This window comes from Haliotis rufescens, unplaced genomic scaffold (assembly GCF_023055435.1).
Source record: "Haliotis rufescens isolate VD_foot unplaced genomic scaffold, xgHalRufe1.0.p SCAF_12, whole genome shotgun sequence".
In the NCBI taxonomy this organism is placed as follows: Eukaryota; Metazoa; Mollusca; class Gastropoda; order Lepetellida; family Haliotidae; genus Haliotis; species Haliotis rufescens.
The window spans coordinates 27,122,999-27,150,652 of record NW_025963802.1 but is presented as its reverse complement, the minus strand read 5'-3'; the positions used below and the strand labels follow the sequence as shown (position 1 = coordinate 27,150,652).

The 27,654-nt window shown below is 43.4% G+C and overlaps 3 protein-coding genes across 4 annotated transcripts; all 3 read right to left on the bottom strand.

The window, feature by feature from the left end:
* Positions 1 to 1,685: 1,685 nt before the first annotated feature.
* On the bottom strand, positions 1,686 to 13,566 carry LOC124116034 (alpha-(1,3)-fucosyltransferase C-like). Of its 2 annotated transcripts, none has more exons than XM_046477246.2 (3): positions 13,410 to 13,566; positions 10,316 to 11,492; positions 1,686 to 3,439 (listed from the first exon to the last, which is right to left on the bottom strand). In XM_046477246.2, exons 2-3 carry the CDS (start codon positions 11,441 to 11,443, stop codon positions 3,380 to 3,382), a joined length of 1,188 nt encoding a protein of 395 aa, XP_046333202.2. In that variant the 5' UTR covers positions 11,444 to 11,492; positions 13,410 to 13,566; the 3' UTR covers positions 1,686 to 3,379. The 2 variants fall into 2 exon arrangements, with proteins under 2 accessions (XP_046333202.2, XP_046333210.2); XM_046477254.2 differs by lacking the exon at positions 13,410 to 13,566 and adding an exon at positions 12,587 to 12,677.
* LOC124117659 lies at positions 12,937 to 20,801 on the bottom strand. Its single transcript, XM_046479650.2, has 3 exons — positions 20,217 to 20,801; positions 13,410 to 13,564; positions 12,937 to 13,043 (listed from the first exon to the last, which is right to left on the bottom strand). Exons 1-3 carry the CDS (start codon positions 20,672 to 20,674, stop codon positions 12,937 to 12,939), a joined length of 720 nt encoding a protein of 239 aa, XP_046335606.2. The 5' UTR covers positions 20,675 to 20,801.
* Positions 20,802 to 23,003: 2,202 nt separating this feature from the next.
* LOC124126636 lies at positions 23,004 to 27,121 on the bottom strand. The gene is made up of 3 exons (XM_048393466.1): positions 27,030 to 27,121; positions 26,798 to 26,938; positions 23,004 to 24,853 (listed from the first exon to the last, which is right to left on the bottom strand). Exons 2-3 carry the CDS (start codon positions 26,895 to 26,897, stop codon positions 23,844 to 23,846), a joined length of 1,110 nt encoding a protein of 369 aa, XP_048249423.1. The 5' UTR covers positions 26,898 to 26,938; positions 27,030 to 27,121; the 3' UTR covers positions 23,004 to 23,843.
* Positions 27,122 to 27,654: the final 533 nt, after the last annotated feature.

The following is a 27,654-nucleotide window of genomic DNA, read 5'->3' as shown; positions in this document are numbered from 1 at the left end:
CCGTAGCTGAAGTCGCAAGGACGATGGGTTGTAGTCGACGGACTGTTTATGATTTACAGACGTGTCTACAGCAAACGGGTACCACCGCTGATAGCCCTCGGCCAGGTCGACCACGTGTGACGTCAAATGCAGAGGATCGTCAGATTGTCTTACGTCACCTCCGTAACCGACTTTTGACGGCTACATCAACCAGAAATGAACTGTTTAGTGGTAGACTGAGTGCGCAAACTGTTCGAAACCGTCTGAGAACTGCTCACTTTCAAGCACGACGGCCATACTGCGGGCCGATTCTGACTCAATTACACAGACGTCAACGTAAATTGTGGGCACAGCGACACTTCCGATGGACTCAGAGGAATTGGAATCAAGTCGTCTTCAGTGATGAATCCCCATTTAATCTTCGATTTGCTGATGGTAGGGCGAGGGAGTGGAGGCGCCGTCATGAACGTTACGCCCAGTGTTGTGTACAGGAAGATGACAGATTTCGAGGCGGAAGTGTCATGGTGTGGGGTGCTCTTTGTGGCAATGCACGTTCCAGGCTTCTTGTCATCCGTGGCAACCTCAACGCTGCTGCTTACCGCGACCAGGTACTGGCACCAGAACTTCTTACTTTTATGGCAGCACATGGACCCGGTTTGATCTTCCAACACGACAATGCCAGACCCCACACAGCAATTTTGACAAGGAATTTCCTTCAGAATGCGGGAGTCAACGTCATGGACTGGCCGTCAAGGTCTCTCGACCTCAATCCCATCGAACACGTCTGGGATGCTCTTGGCAGAAGTCTGCGCACTCTCCAGAACCAACCACAGAATTTGCAAGATCTTGGCACCATTTTGCAGCAACAATGGCGTCGTCTTCCCAATCATGTGTTCACAAGCATCACAAGGTCCATGCGGAGGCGTTGTGTGGCAGTTGTCAACACACATGGTGGCCATAGACGCTACTGAACTTGTGTGCCATCAGATTCTCGTGTTTGGGACTTATGATTTAAACTGTTGGTGCTATTACCGAATACCGTAATAGGTGCTTGGAACAAATTATGGTTACCACCGTTAATTAAAATCCTTCTTTGGACATAAATGATTAAAAATTACCTTCTCTGATACATTTGTCCGTTGTATATCATTTATGGGATTACTTTTAAAAATGTGAAGTTTTTAATTTGACTCAGTATACGATAATATCAGAAACATTATGTATTTCTTCACACATGGGTAAGATTTAAAAACGATATTACATGGCAGTAGTTCAGTCAGCAGTTCTACAAACATGACTTTTCTTCAATCAGTTCACGATTTCCTTGTCAAAAGGAAAAGATTTGAGTAGCTATATTTTATGCATGTAGTAATGTATTTCATCTGTGCATTTAGTATGTTTATGTTCAGCACTATCGTGTATATAACCAGCTGTTGTTAAGTTATTACGCAGAGAGGTATTTACATAAGCAAGGTTAAATATATATATATATATATATATATATATATATATATATATATATATATATATATATTTAAACCAAAACTAAACGTCTGACACTTTTCGCACATCATATTCTCTAAACGTTGTGTAGCACGAAGGTCGTACACCATTTACAGAGTTGTGCACCAGGAGCAAGTGTCAGTTTTGACGATATAGACCTTGCATGTCTTGTATCAACCTATACAGAAAACTCCAGGTAAGACTTACATTTCATATTTTAATCTGTAAAAATCATTCACATATACGTATATGGATATGGGAAAATTTGATATAAAGATACAGCTTACAAGGCACTGTGTTACTGTGTTGTTTTGCAGTATAGACAGGCAGTGTGAGCATTGCTATTTGTAATGCCTTTCTGTCAACAGGAAAGTACAATTAATAGCTTCTACAGAAATTGTTACACCATATCACATTCATGGTTCAAGTCAAAAGCAGAGGTGTCAAGGATGTCAACACATTTCATTTCGCTATCTGCACAGCTCATTCAAACTGTATCTCAGTGTCACATTGACCACACGCCACCATGTAGCTGGTGAGCACAAGGCACGGTATATTCAGCTGACAGCAGTAACATATATCGTCTCTGGTCGGTATCCACAAGATATGGTATATTCAGCTGACAGCAGTAACATATATCGTCTCTGGTCGGTATCCACAAGATATGGTATATTCAGCTGATATCAGTAAGGCTTATCGTCTCTGGCCGGTATCCACAAGATATGGTATATTCAGCTGACAGCAGTAACATATATCGTCTCTGGTCGGTATCCACAAGATATGGTATATTCAGCTGACAGCAGTAACATATATCGTCTCTGGCCGGTATCCACAAGATATGGTATATTCAGCTGACAGCAGTAACATATATCGTCTCTGGTCAGTATCCACAAGATATGGCATATTCAGCTGACATCAGTAAGGCTTATCGTCTCTGGCCGGTATCCACAAGATATGGTATATTCAGCTGACAGCAGTAACATATATCGTCTCTGGTCGGTATCCACAAGATATGGTATATTCAGCTGACAGCAGTAAGGCTTATCGTCTCTGGTCGGTATCCACAAGATATGGTATATTCAGCTGACAGCAGTAACATATATCGTCTCTGGTCGGTATCCACAAGATATGGTATATTCAGCTGACAGCAGTAACATATATCGTCTTTGGTCGGTATCCACAAGATATGGTATATTCAGCTGACAGCAGTAACATATATCGTCTCTGGTCGGTATCCACAAGATATGGCATATTCAGCTGACATCAGTAAGGCTTATCGTCTCTGGTCGGTATCCACAAGATATGGTATATTCAGCTGACAGCAGTAACATATATCGTCTCTGGTCGGTATCCACAAGATATGGCATATTCAGCTGACAGCAGTAACTTATATCGTCTCTGGTCGGTATCCACAAGATATGGTATATTCAGCTGACATCAGTAAGGCTTATCGTCTCTGGTCGGTATCCACAAGATATGGCATATTCAGCTGACATCAGTAAGGCTTATCGTCTCTGGTCGGTATCCACAAGATATGGCATATTCAGCTGACATCAGTAAGGCTTATCGTCTCTCGTGGGTTTCCTCATCACATTTAGAATTATTTACCTGTTATGTTACCATTTGTTGTGGAGTTGACATCTGATAGCACATCACTCATGGAAGTCTTTCATATCTAGCTTTCATATTGCATTACTAGGATATATATTCAGTTAGTAACGCATGATGGTGATTCGGCTGGTAACACGGCGTGGATTACCTCCATATGTATACGAACGGCATCTTCAAATCACATAACCCTTGAATTCAATTTTTCCAATTCTATTGTCCATATGTCAGGGTGGTATGTGAATGCAGTTATCGATTTTGATTAGGGTCCCAGCCGTTGGTTGATGCATCACATCAGGTTCCATTTGATCTTCACACCGTCCAGCCACCGTCCCAGTTGGTTGCCGAGCTGAAACAGTCACAGAGAAGCACATCGTTATGTCTATATTATGTCAAATATTGCGCTGCCTGCTAGGTCGATTTTTCCACACCATGATCGCTTCGTCTTGACAGTCCGCTTCGGTGACAGTTGTCAGACATAGAGTGTGCGAACACCACAGTGCCGTGGATCACTGGTCGTGCTGTGGACACAACTGACCCATGAATGTAGGCGACGGGGTGGGGGTTGGGGGGTGGGGGGAGGGTTAGAATGGTACGTGCAGGTTGTGTGTAACCTTCAGTACGCTGTCTAATCTGTATAGTGGCAGGATAGTTCCGTTGACAATAACAGTTCAACGGATAAATAAAGCTGACACTCCTGTCTGTGCATACCAAATGGTGTGCAAGATATCAGCGTAAGAAAAGGCAGGCACATAAGTATTGTGCACATTGTATTCCTCGATTCAGTTCAGTTCAAAGATGACCATTTTAAAAATAAATCAACGTCTTATTCACAAAGGGACACATGGAATTATATATTCCAATCCTTATCTTTTTTCCCAATCCTTATATATCCTTTTGGTATTGCCTGTGCACTAGTCATGTGCTTTATGGACGCATGCGCACGGAGTGTTCTGTTGGTATCATGTATCTGCGATAACTGTATATCTGTGCTGTTCCCTGTAGAGAGTTCTGTCGGTATTATGTATCTGCGATAACTATATATCTGTGCTGTTCCCTGTAGAGTGTTCTGTCGGTATTATGTATCTGCGATAACTATATATCTGTGCTGTTCCCTGTAAAGTGTTCTGTCGGTATTATGTATCTGCGATAACTGTATATCTGTGCTGTTCCCTGTAAAGTGTTCTGTCGGTATTATGTATCTGCGATAACTGTATATCTGTGTTGTTCTCTGTAGAGAGTTCTGTCGGTATTATGTATCTGCGATAACTGTATATCTGTGCTGTTCCCTGTAGAGTGTTCTGTCGGTATTATGTATCTGCGATAACTATATATCTGTGCTGTTCCCTGTAGAGTAATTTGTCGGTATTATGTATCTGCGATAACTATATATCTGTGCTGTTTTCTCTGTAAAGTGTTCTGTCGGTATTATGTATCTGCGATAACTATATATCTGTGCTGTTCCCTGTAGAGAGTTCTGTCGGTATTATGTATCTGCGATAACTATATATCTGTGCTGTTCCCTGTAGAGTGTTCTGTCGGTATTATGTATCTGCGATAACTATATACTTGTGCTGTTCCCTGTAGAGAGTTCTGTCGGTATTATGTATCTGCGATAACTATATATCTGTGCTGTTCCCTGTAGAGTGTTCTGTCGGTATTATGTATCTGCGATAACTATATATCTGTGCTGTTCCCTGTAGAGAGTTCTGTCGGTATTATGTATCTGCGATAACTATATATCTGTGCTGTTCCCTGTAGAGTGTTCTGTCGGTATTATGTATCTGCGATAACTATATATCTGTGCTGTTCCCTGTAGAGTAATTTGTCGGTATTATGTATCTGCGATAACTATATATCTGTGCTGTTCCCTGTAGAGTGTTCTGTCGGTATTATGTATCTGCGATAACTATATATCTGTGCTGTTCCCTGTAGAGAGTTCTGTCAGTATTATGTATCTGCGATAACTATATATCTGTGCTGTTTTCTCTGTAAAGTGTTCTGTCGGTATTATGTATCTGCGATAACTATATATCTGTGCTGTTCCCTGTAGAGAGTTCTGTCGGTATTATGTATCTGCGATAACTATATATCTGTGCTGTTTTCTCTGTAAAGTGTTCTGTCGGTATTATGTATCTGCGATAACTATATATCTGTGCTGTTCCCTGTAAAGTGTTCTGTTGGTATCATGTATCTGCGATAACTATATATCTGTGCTGTTCCCTGTAGAGTGTTCTGTCGGTATTATGTATCTGCGATAACTATATATCTGTGCTGTTCCCTGTAGAGTAATTTGTCGGTATTATGTATCTGCGATAACTATATATCTGTGCTGTTTTCTCTGTAAAGTGTTCTGTCGGTATTATGTATCTGCGATAACTATATATCTGTGCTGTTCCCTGTAGAGAGTTCTGTCGGTATTATGTATCTGCGATAACTATATATCTGTGCTGTTCCCTGTAGAGTGTTCTGTCGGTATTATGTATCTGCGATAACTATATATCTGTGCTGTTCCCTGTAGAGAGTTCTGTCGGTATTATGTATCTGCGATAACTATATATCTGTGCTGTTTTCTCTGTAAAGTGTTCTGTCGGTATTATGTATCTGCGATAACTATATATCTGTGCTGTTCCCTGTAGAGTAATTTGTCGGTATTATGTATCTGCGATAACTATATATCTGTGCTGTTTTCTCTGTAAAGTGTTCTGTCGGTATTATGTATCTGCGATAACTGTATATCTGTGCTGTTTTCTCTGTAAAGTGTTCTGTCGGTATTATGTATCTGCGATAACTGTATATCTGTGCTGTTCCCTGTAAAGTGTTCTGTCGGTATTATGTATCTGCGATAACTATATATCTGTGCTGTTTTCTCTGTAAAGTGTTCTGTCGGTATTATGTATCTGCGATAACTATATATCTGTGCTGTTCCCTGTAGAGAGTTCTGTCGGTATTATGTATCTGCGATAACTATATATCTGTGCTGTTCCCTGTAGAGTGTTCTGTCGGTATTATGTATCTGCGATAACTATATACTTGTGCTGTTCCCTGTAGAGAGTTCTGTCGGTATTATGTATCTGCGATAACTATATATCTGTGCTGTTCCCTGTAGAGTGTTCTGTCGGTATTATGTATCTGCGATAACTATATATCTGTGCTGTTCCCTGTAGAGAGTTCTGTCGGTATTATGTATCTGCGATAACTATATATCTGTGCTGTTCCCTGTAGAGTGTTCTGTCGGTATTATGTATCTGCGATAACTATATACCTGTGCTGTTCCCTGTAGAGTAATTTGTCGGTATTATGTATCTGCGATAACTATATATCTGTGCTGTTCCCTGTAGAGTGTTCTGTCGGTATTATGTATCTGCGATAACTATATATCTGTGCTGTTCCCTGTAGAGAGTTCTGTCAGTATTATGTATCTGCGATAACTATATATCTGTGCTGTTTTCTCTGTAAAGTGTTCTGTCGGTATTATGTATCTGCGATAACTATATATCTGTGCTGTTCCCTGTAGAGAGTTCTGTCAGTATTATGTATCTGCGATAACTATATATCTGTGCTGTTTTCTCTGTAAAGTGTTCTGTCGGTATTATGTATCTGCGATAACTATATATCTGTGCTGTTCCCTGTAAAGTGTTCTGTTGGTATCATGTATCTGCGATAACTATATATCTGTGCTGTTCCCTGTAGAGTGTTCTGTCGGTATTATGTATCTGCGATAACTATATATCTGTGCTGTTCCCTGTAGAGTAATTTGTCGGTATTATGTATCTGCGATAACTATATATCTGTGCTGTTTTCTCTGTAAAGTGTTCTGTCGGTATTATGTATCTGCGATAACTATATATCTGTGCTGTTCCCTGTAGAGAGTTCTGTCGGTATTATGTATCTGCGATAACTATATATCTGTGCTGTTCCCTGTAGAGTGTTCTGTCGGTATTATGTATCTGCGATAACTATATATCTGTGCTGTTCCCTGTAGAGAGTTCTGTCGGTATTATGTATCTGCGATAACTATATATCTGTGCTGTTTTCTCTGTAAAGTGTTCTGTCGGTATTATGTATCTGCGATAACTATATATCTGTGCTGTTCCCTGTAGAGTAATTTGTCGGTATTATGTATCTGCGATAACTATATATCTGTGCTGTTTTCTCTGTAAAGTGTTCTGTCGGTATTATGTATCTGCGATAACTATATATCTGTGCTGTTCCCTGTAGAGTGTTCTGTCGGTATTATGTATCTGCGATAACTATATATCTGTGCTGTTCCCTGTAGAGAGTTCTGTCGGTATTATGTATCTGCGATAACTATATATCTGTGCTGTTCCCTGTAGAGAGTTCTGTCGGTATTATGTATCTGCGATAACTATATATCTGTGCTGTTTTCTCTGTAAAGTGTTCTGTCGGTATTATGTATCTGCGATAACTATATATCTGTGCTGTTCCCTGTAGAGTAATTTGTCGGTATTATGTATCTGCGATAACTATATATCTGTGCTGTTTTCTCTGTAAAGTGTTCTGTCGGTATTATGTATCTGCGATAACTATATATCTGTGCTGTTCCCTGTAGAGTGTTCTGTCGGTATTATGTATCTGCGATAACTATATATCTGTGCTGTTCCCTGTAGAGAGTTCTGTCGGTATTATGTATCTGCGATAACTATATATCTGTGCTGTTTTCTCTGTAAAGTGTTCTGTCGGTATTATGTATCTGCGATAACTATATATCTGTGCTGTTCCCTGTAAAGTGTTCTGTCGGTATTATGTATCTGCGATAACTATATATCTGTGCTGTTTTCTCTGTAAAGTGTTCTGTCGGTATTATGTATCTGCGATAACTATATATCTGTGCTGTTCCCTGTAGAGTGTTCTGTCGGTATTATGTATCTGCGATAACTATATATCTGTGCTGTTTTCTCTGTAAAGTGTTCTGTCGGTATTATGTATCTGCGATAACTATATATCTGTGCTGTTTTCTCTGTAGAGAGTTCTGTCGGTATTATGTATCTGCAATAACTATATATCTGTGCTGTTTTCTCTGTAAAGTGTTCTGTCGGTATTATGTATCTGCGATAACTGTATATCTGTGCTGTTTTCTCTGTAAAGTGTTCTGTCGGTATTATGTATCTGCGATAACTGTATATCTGTGCTGTTCTCTGTAGAGTGTTCTGTCGGTATTATGTATCTGCGATAACTATATATCTGTGCTGTTCCCTGTAGAGTGTTCTGTCGGTATTATGTATCTGCGATAACTGTATATCTGTGTTGTTCTCTGTAGAGAGTTCTGTCGGTATTATGTATCTGCGATAACTATATATCTGTGCTGTTTTCTCTGTAAAGTGTTCTGTCGGTATTATGTATCTGCGATAACTATATATCTGTGCTGTTCCCTGTAGAGTGTTCTGTTGGTATCATGTATCTGCGATAACTGTATATCTGTGCTGTTCCCTGTAGAGTGTTCTGTCGGTATTATGTATCTGCGATAACTATATATCTGTGCTGTTCCCTGTAGAGTGTTCTGTCGGTATTATGTATCTGCGATAACTATATATCTGTGCTGTTCCCTGTAGAGTGTTCTGTCGGTATTATGTATCTGCGATAACTATATATCTGTGCTGTTCCCTGTAGAGTGTTCTGTCGGTATTATGTATCTGCGATAACTATATATCTGTGCTGTTTTCTCTGTAAAGTGTTCTGTCGGTATTATGTATCTGCGATAACTATATATCTGTGCTGTTCCCTGTAAAGTGTTCTGTCGGTATTATGTATCTGCGATAACTATATATCTGTGCTGTTCCCTGTAAAGCGCTAGGACTACCCCCTGGTGTTTTCCTTGTAGGTTCCCATTTCAGAACGTACCGCACTAACAACCTGACTGCACTAACAACCCTACCGCACTAACAACCCTATCGCACTAACAACCCTACCGCACTAGCAATCCTACCGCACTAACAACCCTACCGCAATAACAACCCTACCGCACTAACAATCCTACCGCACTAACAACCTGACCGCACTAACAACCCTACCGCACTAACAACCCTACCGCACTAACAACCCTACCGCACTAACAATCCTACCGCACTAACAACCCTACCGCACTAACAACCTGAACGCACTAACAATCCTACCGCACTAACAACCTGAACGCACTAACAACCCTACCGACCACAATGAACATGGATCCTAATCCCACAAACAGGGCAACACAAATAAACTCTTTCCTTCAAATATGTGTACCCATTTTTTTCTGTCGTGCAACTTTCTATGTACTTATCGATCGCAAAGGCGGATAAAAGATTTCTACTGGCCCAGTTGCGAACTCGATAAGTAAATATATTGTTGCACCATCTGAAATATAAGTACTCCTATTTTATGGCAAGTGAGCCATCGTGGAGTGTCGTTAGATGATGACGCAAGGACTTTGCGGAAGCATTTAAAGTGCTATGCAGATTTGGATCGGGAATCAATTAGGTACACACCTTGGGACAGTCCGAGGCTCTGTTTAGCGACAAATCAATATCAATATCGTTTATAGGGAGCAGCACAAAGATACGATTACTGCAGCTAGGCATTATATGAAGGCTTGTTTTAAATGTCTATGCCTTCCTAAAGCCTCAGTCAAACAGGCAATGCGACCGCGATGCAACTTCTTGCGACCAACTGGTGATAGTTGAGACCGGTGCAACTACTTCTGCCCATATCACCGATCACCGCCTCATCACTGATCAATCACCGATAGGTCGCCACTAGGTTGCAAAGAGTCAACACTCTTGTGAAGACGAAACCAATCGCCGCACAGTAGAAACCACCACACAACTTAGGGACCTGTAACAGACCAATGAAACCTCCGTGCGACCAAATCGGTCGCAGCCAGTCTTTTGTGCATGCTCAAAAGACTGGTTGCAACCGAATGGGTTTTGCGACTGCTCTGAAACCTTGTATCGACCTCGGTGAAACCTTTCAGAGACCCCTGAAACATCATTGCGATTGTCAAATATTTTTGTCGCCAGGAGGTTGCATCGCGGTCGCATTGTCTGTGTGACTGAGGCTTAAGGCGGGTCTGCCTTCTAGACACAACGGTATGTCTGTGGTGCAGATGACTGAATGTACATATAAAACGTTATGTCGATTAAGTACTTCAAGACGATTGTATTTTCACGATCTCCATTAATTAAATATGAAATAAATTATTAATGGATAAAGTAAATGTATTTCTTACCGTCCACTGAGGGCATGATTCGGGTTCATCGTTCACCCAGCCCTCTAGGTTGTCGTACACCTGTGCTGGCCGGGTCTTGTCGTGGAGGGCCTCACATAGGTCGCACCAGAACAACCGCCGTGCCTCCAACTCCCCATATACGTCGTACGACTTCGTCCACTCCAGGTACTTGTTGTAAGCTTGTTCATCCTTCTCCAGCCTCAGCAGGTAATCTCCGAGACTCTTCATATCGGCGAAGTCCGCGATGTTAATGAATGAGTGGGGAGGGGCGAGCTTGTGATAGTCAGCGCCCCCCAGGACAACAGGAACCTGCTGACGCCGCAGAGCCTCCCAGAACTTTTCCGACACATAATCCTTACACAGACAGTTCTCTATAGCAAAGAAAAACTTATAAACAGATATGGTATCCCTGCAGATGGTTTCAGGGCAGCGCCGGACCCCGCACTTGCCGTATGTTTCCAATGGAAGATGTTGCTTGATTTTATTGATGAGAACAAGCCGTCGACTGAAGTCATAACAGTTGCTGGACATCCAGCCGGCCAGCCTTGGCCTTTCTGCAGAAAAGTTTCTTGATGACTTTGAATACTTATTTAACATATCTGTGTCATACTTTACAATGCCACCATATGTCACAGGCACATCCGAATCAAGCCTATACCACGCAGTCCAGTTGAATACACCTGCTAAATTTTCAAAGCTTAAAGGAGTTCTTGGGGGTGGCTCCACATTGTACATGATCCACACTTGGTGCGGGTGGCGAACACTTGGCCACGTAATCCCCCGCCAGAAGTTAAACGTCGATCCAGCGTGAAACAAAAGAGCGTCCGCGTCACTGACTTTGGTCTTGTCCTGGGTGAATCTACACGTCTTAACTTTGCACCTTTGAAAATATCTGTCATCTGACTGCTCCCACGTACTGTCGCCAAAGAAGCCTGTCCACCGCAGTATGGTCTTGTGGGTTGTGTTTCTCCACTCACGGTGGGGCAGTTGATGTAGGAAGGGGCCTGTGTGGCGGACACACCCTCCGGATGGGCAACCACTCCAACTCAGCAGCAGCAGCAAGATTAACATAAAACCGCCGAGCAGTAACAACACACGGAACTTCTTCTTGATACGAACAGTCGTCATATTCACCTCAGTCCTACGTCACAGTGAATTAATCCTTTCCGTCCGGTCCCTGAAATGTGAAACAAGGCTTACAGGGAACAAGGTTTAAATATTCACACTGCTAGACACTACTGTGTCGAGCGAACAACGTCCTGTACAATACATGCACTACAGCGGAGCGAAAAAATAAACGTGAATAGTTCTATTTATTATACCTGTTGCGTCGATAAACATAAACGACATGTACATTTGCTGAAATATTAATATTGATAGCTCTAACAGGTTGTCATAGCAACTACACATGTTAACACTCCCGAGTATCTCGTTACACAGGATGTTTATTGTGTGTAACACCTGGACTGCCTCTCTATAACAAAACACCAGATCCATTCATTTCAAATGATCCAACAGTAACGTACCATACTGCCAATCAGACATGTATATATTGATGGGGGTGACAGGCAGTTCTAGTCTCAGGTAACAGGTATTTCAAACAATGGTTTACACATCTGACAGTTTTATTGTCGACAGTGACAATGCCTCAGTGGCAACACCTAAATAATCGAAACTGATAAAGGCCACTAAGCACTTTTCTTCGTTAGCAAAGTAATGTGTTCTTTTTAGGAACGTACGAAATACACACACACTGTCCGGCAATTTGCGGACAAGCACGACCAATATGGATTATGACATGTGACTCAATACTCGGCATTAGTTATTGCGATATCGTATACCTTCAGATACAGTTTCCTACAGCACCTTCTGAATCGACTTAGTAAACACCATGGTGATAAAAACATACTGCCAATTGCTCTGAAAACTACCTTGACGTGCCTATTAGTACTTGTTGTAGTCTTGAAAGGGCGTATGGCGTCTCTGGGTCGATAAATACCTTCCTTTGTCGGTAATTCCTAGCTACCAATTCAGTCAGGTCATTACGAACATGGAAACCTGTGTGTGTGTGCCCGTCATTAATCAGCCCCTTTTAAACCTATAAAGTTATGATCAGTAGTTAATCACACAGCCCTTACACTGGTTTATTATAGCACTTAGTTGCCACTTCAAGCCTACATTCAAGGTGTCAAAGCTCTTTCGTCCTAGTGTGTGGTCAATGATTGGATATAACCCCCGTAGGTAGTTGCCAAGTGTCTGAAACAGTCTTACCAGGTAGCTTGTGGTGGTACATTGACGTGTCATCTCCATACACGGAGCGAGGAAGTACTTTAAACACCACCCGCTTTACTGGCAACGACACAAAGAGATAGTAATATAGAGACGTGTATTATAGGCGGATGTTCATGCAATATACAGAAAAAAGGCGTTCCAGTTGGAAGAGCTCAGATCACCGTAGTAACGCATAGTAACACACCCCCCCCCCCCCCCCCCCCCACCCCCACCCCCCACCCCACACACGCCTTCACCCTACCCGCAATAAGCACACGCTCCACTGACTGCACGCACACAATAGACATTCAATATATTACCGACGATAGTATTGACGCAAGATACCCTGTTCAAATGTTCGTCGCCTGACTCGCATTGAGACCACTCATACGTCCACAGAAGCCTGTGATACATTCAGCGTAAGGGTCACTGAGGCCTATACATGTACAGTCCCGCACTGGGACATGTTGAGAAGACATTATTTATCCAATGTAAACTGACTATACGTGTGTCAGGAGAGCATATGTTTAGTATGTGATGTGTTACCATGGCCACACTACACACCTTGGCCGCCCACACAGATCCGGATAGCTCCTATACCATGTGACTAGGCTGTTCTCACTGGGTGTGTCGACGCCTTACCAACATCCCGTCTAACAAACCCAAATACACGCAGAAGTGAATGTTATTGGAAAACTCCTAAATATAACATGACACATATTCGCCGTTATCTGGAACAAACTCATCGCTTGCAACGACCAAATATGTCATTTCAACGACACAGACTGTCAGTCCAACGAGAGGCGAGCAGCCCGCTACCTACCTTCAGTATGATCATCAGTATCCAGGTATTGCCACGGAAACCTGTCGCGTTCAGCTTCAACTCCTACAGAGCAGTAGTGTCTGTCCTCACATGGCTGCACACACCCTTGACTGTCAAGCGGGGTCACGTGACAGTGCCAGTAGACGGGTCGTTGCCTCAACAGAAAGACAGTTTGAGTTCCAGGTGAAATAAACAAATGATTCCATGACTACGCCATTAAGTTATTGATTATGTGTTACATATGCAGATCGGTTGGGTGTTTGTGTTGTCAGGCAAACAGCTTAACCTGGTTGCGAGATCATTAGCGTGACGCGACTTCGAATCACAAGTACGGGCCGATTAGGGACTGATTAGGGACTAATTAGGTGTAAATGTTACCTATAGTTTTTAAGCATGTGCCTTTGTCTGTCGTTTGCATTTAATTTCTACGTTATCGACAGATAGCTGCGGTACAATGCTGGCTTATAGCCTCGGTTGATCACTTTTCTCGTCAGGACACTTTTGTTGGGAAACTGAGCTGCTCAATGAATCGATATTAATCAATCCGTGAAGGTTTAAAAAGGAAAGAGCGCTGGAAATAGGATGTGTGTGTGTGCGTGTGTGCGGCGGTGGTTGGGAGAGGGGTGGGTGGGCGTTTGTGGTTGTTTGTTGGACTGGGGTGGGTTGGTGGCTGGTGGTTGGTTGGTGGACAGGGATGGGCTGGTGGTTGGTTGGTGGACAGGGGTGGGTTGGTGGCTGGTGGTTGGTTGGTGGACAGGGATGGGTTGGTGGCTGGTGGTTGGTTGGTGAACTGGGATGGGTTGGTGGCTGGTGGTTGGTTGGTGGACGGGGATGGGTTGGTGGCTGGTGGTTGGTTAGTGGACTGGGGTGGGTTGGTGGCTGGTGGTTGGTTGGTGAACTGGGATGGGTTGGTGGCTGGTGGTTGGTTGGTGGACGGGGATGGGTTGGTGGCTGGTGGTTGGTTAGTGGACTGGGGTGGGTTGGTGGCTGGTGGTTGGTTGGTGGACTGGGGTGGGTTGGTGGCGGTGGTTGGTTGGTGGCTGGTGGTTGGTTGGTGGCTGGTGGTTGGTTAGTGGACTGGGGTGGGTTGGTGGCTGGTGGTTGGTTGGTGAACTGGGATGGGTTGGTGGCTGGTGGTTGGTTGGTGTCTGGTGGTTGGTTGGTGGACGGGGATGGGTTGGTGGCTGGTGGTTGGTTGGTGGACAGGGGTGGGTTGGTGGCTGGTGGTTGGTTGGTGAACTGGGGTGGGTTGGTGGTTGGTTGGTGGACTGGGGTGGGTTGGTGGCTGGTGGTTGGTTGGTGGACTGGGGTGGGTTGGTGGCTGGTGGTTGGTTGGTGGACGGGTAGGTTGGTGGCTGGTGGTTGGTTGGTGGCTGGTGGTTGGTTGGTGGACTGGGGTGGGTTGGTGGCTGGTGGTTGGTTGGTGGACTGGGGTGGGTTGGTGGCTGGTGGTAGGTTGGTGGACTGGGGTGGGTTGGTGGCTGGAGGTTGGTTGGTGGACTGGGGTGGGTTGGTGGCTGGTGGTTGGTTGGTGGACAGAGGTGGGTTGGTGGCTGGTGGTTGGTTGGTGGACTGGGGTGGGTTGGTGGCTGGTGGTTGGTTGGTGGACTGGGGTGGGTTGGTGGCTGGTGGTTGGTTGGTGTACAGGGGTGGGTTGGTGGCTGGTGGCTGGTGGTTGGTTGGTGGACAGAGGTGGGTTGGTGGCTGGTGGTTGTTTGGGGGAGGGACTGGAGTGGATGGTGGTAATCGTAACTGTATCATGTCTGACAGTGATGAGTACTAAGGTCGCAATCCCCTACAGTATATCCACGGGGAGACACGCATGTTGTACTAAGGGCCTATTCCGCTACAGTATATCCACGGGGAGACACGCATGGAGTACTCAGGGTCTATTCTGCTACAGTATATCCACGGGGAGACACGCATGGTGTACTCAGGGTCTATTCCGCTACAGTATATCCACGGGGAGACACGCATGGTGTACTCAGGGTCTATTCCGCTACAGTATATCCACGGGGAGACACGCATGGAGTACTCAGGGTCTATTCCGCTACACTATATCCACGGGGAGACACGCATGGAGTACTCAGGGTCTATTCCGCTACAGTATATCCACGGGGAGACACGCATGGAGTACTAAGGGTCTATTCCCCTACACTATATCCACGGGGAGACACGCATGGAGTTCAAAGGGCCTATTCCGCTACAGTATATCCACGGGGAGACACGCATGGAGTACTAAGGGTCTATTCCCCTACACTATATCCACGGGGAGACACGCATGGAGTTCAAAGGGCCTATTCCGCTACAGTATATCCACGGGGAGACACGCATGGAGTACTAAGGGTCTATTCCCCTACACTATATCCACGGGGAGACACGCATGGAGTACTGAGGGCCTATTTGCCTACACTATATCCACGGGGAGACACGCATGGAGTGCTAAGGGTCTATTCCGCTACAGTATATCCACGGGGAGACATGCATGGAGTACTAAGGGTCTATTCCGGTACAGTATATCCACGGGGAGACACGCATGGAGTACTAAGGGTCTATTCCGCTACAGGATATCCACGGGGAGACACGCATTTAGTACTAAGGGCGCATTCCGATTCAGTATATCCGCGGGGAGACACGTTTTTTGCACTAAGGACGTATTCCCCTACAGTATATCCACGGGGAGACGCGCATTGAGTACTAACAGCGTATTCTCCTACAGTATATCCACGGGGAGACACGCATGGAGTGCTAACAGCGTATTTCCCTGCAGTATATTCACAGGGAGACACGCATGGAGTACTAACAGCGTATTCCCCTGCAGTATATCCACAGGGAGACACGCACGGAGTACAAACAGCGTATTCCCCTGCAGTATATCCACAGGGAGACACGCATGGAGTACTAACAGTGTATTCCCCTGCAGTATATCCACCGGGAGACACGCATGACTTACTAACAGCGGGTTCTCCTGCAGTATATCCACCGGGAGACACGCATGGAGTACTAACAGTGTATTTCCCTGCAGTATATCCACAGGGAGACACGCATGAAGTACTAAGAGCATAGTCCGCTACAGTATATCCACGGAGAGACGCGCATTGAGTACTAAGGGCGTATTCACCTACAGTATATCCACGGGGAGACACGCATGAAGTACTAAGGGTGTATTCCCTTACATTATATCCACGGGGAGACACGCATGGAGTTTTAAGGGTCTATACCCCTACACTATATCCACGGGGAGACACGCATGGAGTTCTAAGGGTCTATACCCCTACACTATATCCACGGGGAGACACGCATGGAGTACTAAGGGTCTATTCCGCTACAGTATATCCACGGGGAGACACGTATGGAGTACTCAGGGTCTATACCCCTACACTATTTTCACGGGGAGACACGCATGGAGTACTAAGGGTCTATTCCGCTACAGTATATCCACGGGGAGACACGCATGGAGTACTAAGGGTCTATTCCCCTACACTATATCCACGGGGAGACACGCATGGAGTACTAAGGGTCTATTTGCCTACACTGTATCCACGGGGAGACACGCATTGAGTACTAAGGGTCTATTCCGCTAAAGGATATCCACGGGGAGACACGCATTTAGTACTAAGGGCGTATTCCGATTCAGTATATCCACGGGGAGACACGCTTTTTGCACTAAGGACGTATTCCCCTACAGTATATCCACAGGGAGACGCGCATGGAGTACTAACAGCGTATTCTCCTACAGTATATCCACGGGGAGACACGCATGGAGTGCTAACAGCGTATTTCCGTGCAGTATATCCACAGGGAGACACGCATGGAGTACTAACAGCGTATTCCCCTGCAGTATATCCACCGGGAGACACGCATGGAGTACTAACAGTGTATTTCCCTGCAGTATATCCGCCGGGAGACACGCATGGAGTACTAACAGCGTATTCCCCTGCAGTATATCCACCGGGAGACACGCATGGAGTACTAACAGCGTATTCCCCTGCAGTATATCCACCGGGAGACACGCATGGAGTACTAACAGCGTATTCCCCTGCAGTATATCCACAGGGAGACACGCATGGAGTACTAACAGTGTATTTCCCTGCAGTATATCCACCGGGAGACACGCATGGAGTACTAACAGTGTATTCCCCAGCAGTATATCCACAGGGAGACACGCATGAAGTACTAAGAGCAAAGTCCGCTACAGTATATCCACGGAGAGACGCGCATGGAGTACTAAGGGCGTATTGCCCTACCGTATATTCACGGGGAGACACGCATGGAGTACTCAGGGTCTATACCCCTACAGTATATCCACGGGGAGACACGCATGGAGTACTAAGGGTCTATTCCGCTACAGTATATCCACGGGGAGACACGCATGGAGTACTAAGGGTCTATTCCGCTACAGTATATCCACGGGGAGACACGCATGGAGTTCAAAGGGCCTATTCCGCTACAGTATATCCACGGGGAGACACGCATGTTGTACTAAGGGTCTATTCCGCTACAGTATATCCACGGGGAGACACGCATGTTGTACTAAGGGTCTATTCCGCTACAGTATATCCACGGGGAGACACGCATGGAGTACTCAGGGTCTATTCCGCTACAGTATATCCACGGGGAGACACGCACGTAGTACTAAGGGTCTATTCCGCTACAGTATATCCACGGGGAGACACGCATGGAGTTCTAAGGGCCTATTCCGCTACAGTATATCCACGGGGAGACACGCATGGAGTTCTAAGGGCCTATTCCGCTACAGTATATCCACGGGGAGACGCATGGAGTTCTAAGGGCCTATTCCGCTACAGTATATCCACGGGGAGACACGCATGGAGTACTCAGGGTCTATACCCCTACAGTATATCCACGGGGAGACACGCATGAAGTGCTAAGAGCGTATAGCCCAAACTGGAAATACTAATATCTCTCTTCACAAAGGAGCTCTAATGATTAGACTTTTTATTAGACTGGGCCTCTATGTATGTCAGACTGGATAAACCAGTACATGGACGTATGACATGGAGCCCTAGATTAATAATTGTAGCTATATGTGTTTATAGGATTATAAGTGAGGACAGGGCCCAAATCCTGCACAATTTCCGCTGAGAAAAGTTCACCAAGAGAATTAAACCTTACCTCACTTAATGTATGAAGTGAATGCAATGTCAATACAACGTGGAAATGTATCTCCTCGCAACTGTCTCGTCTCCTCAGTGCGCAAAACTTTACCGACCTGTGTAGCTCCCACTGTTTAAGCTGTTAGGGAAGGGCGTATATTGGTAGAAAGGCTAAAGAAGCCTGTGCATATTTATGCATATATACCCCTAATGCAGTCACTCCACGCGTATGAACCGTGTGTGTATAGGTAAACTAAAACCTCGCTCAAAGTGGAAACGTTGAATGTGAGAAAAGTAACAATGTTTATTTTAGTGACACCCCCCCCCCCTCTCTCTCTCTCTCTCTCCCCTCTCTCTCTCTCTCCCCCCTCTCTCTCTCTCCCCCCTCTCTCTCTCTCCCCCCTCTCTCGCTCTCCCCCCTCTCCCCATCTTTACCTCTGCATGCACGAACCATCCAGACACGCATACTGCAAGCACACATCAATGCATGTAAATTATAGATATCAGGATACAGTTCCACATCAATATTTTCGTAACTCGTATAAAAAATCATGTTATACCGTCTCTCTCGCTCGGGGAATACAGGAAATCAGACTGACACAACCGCGCTCTCCGTTATCTCCATGTTTCCACATACCTGATACAGTGGGCGTGTCTGTTAATTAATGATAACAGTTTCTGAATTAACATCCATGGCAAGGGTTTGACGGGAAACGCGAGGGGATAATGTTATAAGAACAGCGCGATTTCACTAATAAAGATCAAATTATTAATATTGTTCAACGACAATTGACTTTTAACGACTGACATAATTGCGTCGTAGTACGACAGACAGACAGACAATTGTTTATTTACGTCTCACTTCTGTACAACATACTACATACATATATACATAGAACATAAATAAAAGTACAGAACCACTCAATATGAGTTATGAGAGACGAGGTCACATAAAATTAAATACAAGTAGAATTTATAAGGGTAAAATATATCACAAAGGTAAATCTAAGCATTATATAAAATATTCTTGCGTTTTTCAAGTAAAAGTTTGCAGGTTTGGGCCGTTAGAAACAACAAATCATCATTGGACATAATAAAAGAGAACTTATCAACATCAGATAAAACTTGAAAAGTATCGCAGAGATTCGCACATGTAGTTAAAAGGCTATCAGTAATGTGTTTATATAAAGGACAATGAAATAAAACATGGCTTTCATCCTCCACGTATTCATGACAGTTAAAACACACCCGTTCATTCAATGGTATATTATTGCAGCGACCTGTCTCATCACTGAGCGGGACAACACCACAGCGGAATAGAGCTATAGCACGGCGGTGAGACCTGGGAAGGGGAAACTGCAAATACCGTTCAACTTCAAAACTTGTCTTAAAATGTCGGTAAAGTCGGAGCTTGTTCTTTCTTGTTCCATGCCTACTTTCCTCCTGTCTGACTGACTTACTCCATTCCTGTATGAAGTTCTGCTTTATATTCTCTCCAACCGTACTCGTTAAAAAGTGTATATAAAAGGTGTTTCCAATAGGGATAAAATGGTCTAACTGTAAACTTCGTAGTTTCTTGCGGACACGGAGATTCCAGTTACGTGTTCCTAATGACGCCGCTGAGTCTGCCCACTTGAACACTTTAAATACAAGTCTGTCAGGATTCACGTCGCACGATCGCTTGTAATACCTTGCTACACTTCTCCATAGCCGTACAACCGGTGGCTCCCATCCCATGTCCCCTGATACAGCGCTGTTTGGGGTTGACTTCCTCACTCCCATAAAATACTTCATGGCCCTGTTATGTACGGTGCTGATAGCTGGAATGTGATGAGCTCCCCATATCGCAGCTCCATAGTCTATCGTTGCCCACACCATGGAGTCATACAGCTTGGTAAATGTTTTGTACTCCATCCCTCCTAGAATCTTGCTCTTTGATATGAGAAGTCCTAGAGCACGACTTGCAGCACTTGCCACGGCATTCCCCATCCGAGTGTAGTCCAGATGTTCTGTCAGTAACAAACCGAGGTAACAGTAACTCTCCACTATTTCCAAACTAATGCCGCTACACTGGAATAAACTATCCGTTCTTGTCACTGCCTGGCTACGGAAATGCACAATCTTCGATTTGTTGGGATTAATTGACATCTTGTTTATCGTACACCACTGCCCAAGCCCGTTAAGAAGTATATTTAAGTCCTGTACGACACTGTTCCGGCCTCCTGTAGCATGTTACAGCGGCAGCTCGTGATTGTGCAATACCTGCGTGGCTCCAGTTGTGTCCGGTGTCACGAAATATATTCGCCCCCAGAATAAAATCCCCCCCCCCCCCCCCCCCCCCCCCCACTTCCAGAAAACATCCTGTGTTGGTTTAACATGAATTAGTAAGGGTTAATTAGGGATGCCCATAACGTTAATTAATGAAAGACGAGTAGTCAAAACACTGTCATTTCCTGCCCAGGACATCACACTCCTACACGCTAAGGTCGGTGAGAAACATTCTCATAAAAAAACCCACAAAGTCAAGACTGTAGATTCCCGTCGTCTAGCTACAAATCCTGTTATGTATTTAAGGTTGAAGAATTTTGAACTGAACTGTCCGAAAGTTTATATCCAAAATGTTGGAATTGAATACAGTGATAAAGTCTTATATCAATATGTAGACTCATAAATATTGGTTTTATGTTTTAACGGAGTTATGATGTTTTCTTATGAAATATCGCGTATTAGTGTAATTTGCATGCTTTACCATTCATTGTACCGTTCTAAACCATGTGAATGTTGTAATATCAGTCAATCGGGTGGGAAAACAGCCCAATCCTCGCTCTATAAAGGACTATGTCAATCATTTTGCAAGTTGAAATGACCCCTGATACCTTACGAATACTTTTATAACAGTTTGTGGAGTCAAAATCAATGCTGATTATTCATAAACTTCATGCTTCGTACTATAGGCCTGTGGCCTCTTCAGTGCTGAATAAAGATTGAAAATACATCAGTCAATCAAAGATGAAGGTAACTTTATACATCAGAGTTCTTGAGAATTAGTTCATGTTTTGTTCTTAGACTAACATTTCAACCATCGATTGTGTAGACTCAAACTGGTATATTAAAAAAATATATACAGACAACAACAACTGTATTAGAAACAACAAACTCTGTAGAGACCTTGTCTCCCATCCTTTGTTTGGTATGAATATGTCTTATAATGGAAGGTCCTTCTATTTTAGGATGGAAGGTACAGTTACCAAATAAAATATTCTGAAATATCAATTCATTATGACCATATTTCATAATCTGTTTTTTAAAGTAACCCTCCTTACATTAAAGATAACTATTTAAAGAATATAGTACTTAAAGACATTGCAACAAACCGAATAATCAGGGGGGAGACTTTATACTGAGGGGGGCGCGAAATATATCCGCCCTGGGGAGATGTTATTTCAGAACAGATTCTCCGGGGGGAGAATCTGTACCGGTATAAAATCTCCGGGGGAGAATCTGTACCGGTATAAAATCTCCGGGGGAGAATCTGTACCGGTATAAAATCTCCGGGGGAGAATCTGTACCGGTATACAATCTCCGGGGGAGAATCTGTACCGGTATAAAATCTCCGGGGGGAGAATCTGTACCGGTATAAAATCTCCGGGGGAGAATATGTACCGGTATAAAATCTCCGGGGGAGAATCTGTACCGGTATAAAATCTCCGGGGGAGAATCTGTACCGGTATAAACTCTCCGGGGGACAATCTGTACCGGTATAAAATCTCCGGGGGGAGAATTTGTACTGGGGAGAGTTTAAACCGGGACACCGGCTCAGTAGTTTGTTGTTTGTTTGTTGTCGACACCGCACTCAGCAACATTCAAGCTTTAGGGTGGCGGTCTGTAATCACTGGATTGTGTGGTCCAGACTTGAATATTTAGACCGCCGTCTAAAAGCTTAAATATTGCTGAATACGGCGTTATAAAAAACCCAAACAACATCCATGTTAATGACATGTGTGATACGAGTATAGGGTAAAAGATTAGAGATACGTGCATTGCCTAATTACTTTGATACAAACATCTTGTCTTTATGACTTCATGTACGTGATTATGATATATTTCCACTTAACATTGTCCCAATTAATTTAAAAGAGATCACACAAAAACATCATTACATGACCTTTCATCAATCACAAATTCTTATTTTTTTACTGAAACATCATTCCTTTTCATGTTGTTTATTCATGTTAAATCGTTGTTAATTTTGCATGTAACAAAGTAAAGAATACATTCTATCTGCACATACAAGACGCCGAGGCCTGGTGTGGCACGTGACGCTGTGTTCAGATTAACGTATGACCAAGCCCAAACACTGCGTGCAACACTTTATCGGTGAAGGGAGATTACAGCCGATGAAGTGTTGCCAAAATGAGGTGAGGTGAGGTGAAATGGGGTTTAACGTCGCGTCCAAGATTATTGCACTTATGTTCTAATTCACTATGTTCAACCGAACATAAAACATTTACTATGACAACATACTCCACTCATGGGTAATGCCTACCGCTGTTAACAGGCGAGCGGGTTTATTTACAAAATCATACATGTAGACACGCGACTGTCGTGTTATATTCCATTCCAAACACCGACACTCCATATTCTCTAAGGTATTCTTTCTGTAACAAAAACGTACATTTTAATATTTTTGGCACATAAAACCGTTACGAAATACTGCAATATCCTTGTAATATCGCGCTTGAACACTTTATAAATTACTGCGAAATTAAAAATATAAAGATAACTTATCTGGACGGTGGGTCTTCTTGTGTATACAAATCCATGTCCGGACTCCTGAATCACCTCTCTGTGGGATCACTCACTGAAAGAAAGCAACACCCTTCTCCGTGCTAAACAGCACTCAATGCCCTGCGGCAATTTTTCCCATACGGTTTTACCTGCCATTCGGCAACACTGCAATAACAGGCCGTCCAACACAGACAAGCATTACACTAAAAATCTGATTACCTTTATGTGTATATTTTTAACAAACAAAGAAGACAACAGCTCGCCTGTGTGACGCGAAGGCCTCGAGTGGTGTTTCTTGCCCTCTCCTCTGCACCTTAAGCACGTGACGCCACCGCTTTCACGTGCACAGCCTTCTTCAAATCACATTCGTTACCGTATTTACCCCATAGTAAATACATTTATGTTCTAATTCACTATGTTCAACCGAACATAAAACATTTACTATGACAACATACTCCACTCATGGGTAATGCCTACCGCTGCTCGAATTAAAAGAACGGGTCCATGCAGCAGATTTATTTCGACTTATTTACAATCCCAACATTGATGACACACTCAACAGTTCAGAAACATTGTCTTTGATATAACCGTCTTTGGCCTTATCTGACGCCCAGCGTCCGTGTCTCTTGAACAGTCTGTCTGTTACTCCGGCGTTAGCTGCAGCAGTCGCCCCTCCTGACCGAAAACTGTGAAGACCCACTTTTTTGACATCTTCACCGATTAGTTTGAATTTCTCAATAAAGATTTCCCTCGCTCTGGTATATGATAAAGGTTTCTGACCTTTAAGTACATACTTTTGTACAGATTTACAGAAGGAAAGTTGACGAAAAATATATTCATTTGAAGTTTCAGCAACATTTCCAGCAATCAGGTACCTGTTTAGCATATTTACTGGACATAGATCTGAGCCTGTAGCAGCGATCAAAACATGACGCCCATCCCTATAAACGTCAGTTTTACTGTTCTCAACAAAAATACTCATGAAGCCATCCTTGAATTTAATGTTTGACCGTCTGATATTCACTACTTCAGAAAATCTGAAAAACCCAGCAAAAGATAAAAGTGACATTGTTAAAAACCTTAAATCAAGTAGAGAGGGAGTTTTCCCAGATATACTAACCAATTTCTTTAACGTGTCACAAGTAACAGGTTCTTTTTTCTTGACTGGAGTACTACACGTTCTTAATGCCGCTTCTCTGATGTTCACAATCAAATCATGTTTACAAGGATCTGGCAGACATGAAAGCTTGTGCGCCCAACTAATACCGTAAATAGCTTCCATGACAGATGGAGCTTTCTTACCTCCCTGAACAAGTGATGTAAGATACAAAGCAACATGAAATGGATGAGCAGGCAAACATGTAATCTCCTTAAATTTTGAACTCCATTTTTTCCAACTATTATAAGATCTTTCATACTTATAGACTGTCGCTGGGGCCTTAGACTTGAGAACTAAATCTGGCATATGTCCTGCTAGATCAATAAGGTCTGTATGAACTAAATTGTTCTTCAGCTTCCAGATACCGGAGGAGAACATGTCTGAAACAACAACATTGATCTCATGGAATAATTCTAACTGCTAATGCGTAGCCATCGAATTTGTCAAACAAGGATTTCTTGCTGCCGCCTGAAAATGCAATACTTCCATTTAATTGCAAACTATCAGCGATATAATGTTTGAACTTTCCGTCATCAAAAAGTGAAGTCCAGAACACAGCTGATTGCCACCTAGGCACTACTAAAGTTATGCTAGCTTCACTTTGAAGAGCATATCTAATAGCCTTTGTTACCAAATGCACAGGGGGGACAACCCAGTTGTTATCATATTGCCATGACTGTGTAAAAGCATCTACTGCTTCTGTGCCAGGGCACCAAGATCTGGAATTGAATCTACAAATCTATCAACAGTATGTGGACCCCACTTCTGGTTTAGCAACTTGAAGACAGCATCAGTAACAATCCAGTCATCAGCATCTTTAAATTTACTTAACGCATCTGCTCTGTCGTTCTCTGAACGTGGAATCCAGCTAAACTTTATCCTGATGTTATACATCCTAACCACGGTGAACACGGACATAGCAAGCTCCTGTAAGGATGAATTGAAACTACCAAAAGAAACAATTTGACAGCAAGCCTTGCTATCTGAGAACCACTTAACAGTCTGATTAGACAGAACCTCTCTGAAAACGTTCAAAGATAATTCAACAGCCTTCAATTCCCGCCAAGTTGAACTCTTGCCCACTTGATCCTCGTCCCATAAACACTGAAATACCCGGTCAGAATTCTGTATATAAGCAGCACAGCCCTTGGAACTAGCATCTGAGAAAACGGTCAAAACAGGAGCAAAAGTTTCATAAAATCTTCTGCTATTAAAAGTGTAAACATTATCTCTCCAGAATATAAGTTCAAATACACACAGGGAGTCAACTAAACTTTGCTTTCTATCCCAACTTGAAGCTCTTTGTATTACTGAATACATGCGTCTAGTCAAAAGTCTGCAGACATCCCCATAAACTGCTGAAAGAGAGATAATTTGTCCTGTTAAACTAGCCAGGTTACGTGCTGTGAATTGCGGTAAACCTGCCAAAACTCCTGCGCATGTGTTTCTCACATTATCTAATCTCCTAGAAGGAATAGATATCACACCTATGTCAAGATTCCAATTCAGCCCGAGCCATTCAAGGTGTCTTGTGGGTTCCCAAACTGACTTCTGATCGTTACAAACAAAGCCTGCTCTGCACAAAGAAGATTTAACAAAACCAGATCGCTCCTTGCCTAAGGCTTCAGACGAAGCAAACCCAAATCCATCATCTAAGTAAACTACAACATCTACAGAATGTTTTCTCCAGTATCTAACTAATGGCCTAAAACACTTAGTAAATATATAAGGGGCCGAGGTTAGACCAAAAGGTAAAACTGTGAAACAATAAAAACGCTGTACACCTTTAACTGACCAAGAAAAGCCCAAAAACGTGTGTTGACTAGGGTGAATATCTATGTGGTGATACCCAGACTTAAGATCAAACTTGTACATGTATCCACAAGGTCTAACGAAATCCAAAGCAATCTTGTAATCCTCAAAGACTATCTTTTCTTTCCAAACATATTTGTTTACCACTCTTAGGTCTAAAATCAACCTTTTCTTACCAGAGCTATTAATAGAAACTGATAGGGGATTTACAACCTGAGGTAAGTCTACGACTTCAACAATACAGTTGTTTAACAGGAGATCCTGGATAGCCTCAGAGACAAAGTCGCTATGTTTTATAGCAGAAGCGTTGTTCTTACTAATAGACAAGGGAGGCGACTCCACAAAGGGGATGATGTAACCTTCCATAATAGTTCTAATGATGAATTCTGGAGCTTCTATATCCTTCCAAAATGAGATGTGCCTCTTAAGATTTTCCTTAATGTTATGCTTACTCGCTGACGTATCTGTTCTGTCAAGATAACTAGGTACAGGTACAAAATCAGTACTAATACCTCTGGTTTCAGGTTTGACTTTGTCTATGGGTGAAACATCAAGCTGTGACCTACTACTAGGCTGTTCTGATATTGAACGGGAGACCTGTGGCAAATCCATGTTAGTTTTTCTTTTAATACTTCTGCTTGAGTTCTGATCCCCTGAAACATATGTAATACGATCTCAATCAAGATAGTAACGCATTAGCCACTCAAATATATATGTCATATCTCAAAAGTGGTTTTGATTTACCTGAATAATCACTGCTTTTTGCAGGCCTCTGTAGGCTGAAGTCCTTGTGGTGGGTTGAAATTACTTGACTGTGATGACCTCTGGGCGGCTGCAAGGGGACATGTGGCTCTCCAGTGCCCGAATAGCAGAGTCAACCCTTCAACAGAATCCTGTGCTTTGTTAGGTTGACCAGGAATGTGTAGTTCTTCAACGGAGTCAAGATTTTCCTGCTGTGGTGAATCCATTCCGAACAAAGAAGACAACAGCTCGCCTGTGTGACGCGAAGGCCTCGAGTGGTGTTTCTTGCCCTCTCCTCTGCACCTTAAGCACGTGACGCCACCGCTTTCACGTGCACAGCCTTCTTCAAATCACATTCGTTACCGTATTTACCCCATAGTAAATACATTTATATAGCGACGTGCATGTACGTGTGTGTGTGTGTGTTTGTGTGGCTGCTTGTACTAGTCCGGACTGATGCCGATTTATAGTGCTAGCTCACTGAGATACCATGCCGCAATTTAACATGAATATCCCACTCAGACACAGTATACTGACTCCGAGCCGACCAGACCTTGTTTTAGCCCCTTAATGCCGAGCGACAGACAGGATAACAACAAGTACCATCTTTTAACGTCTTTTGGTATGA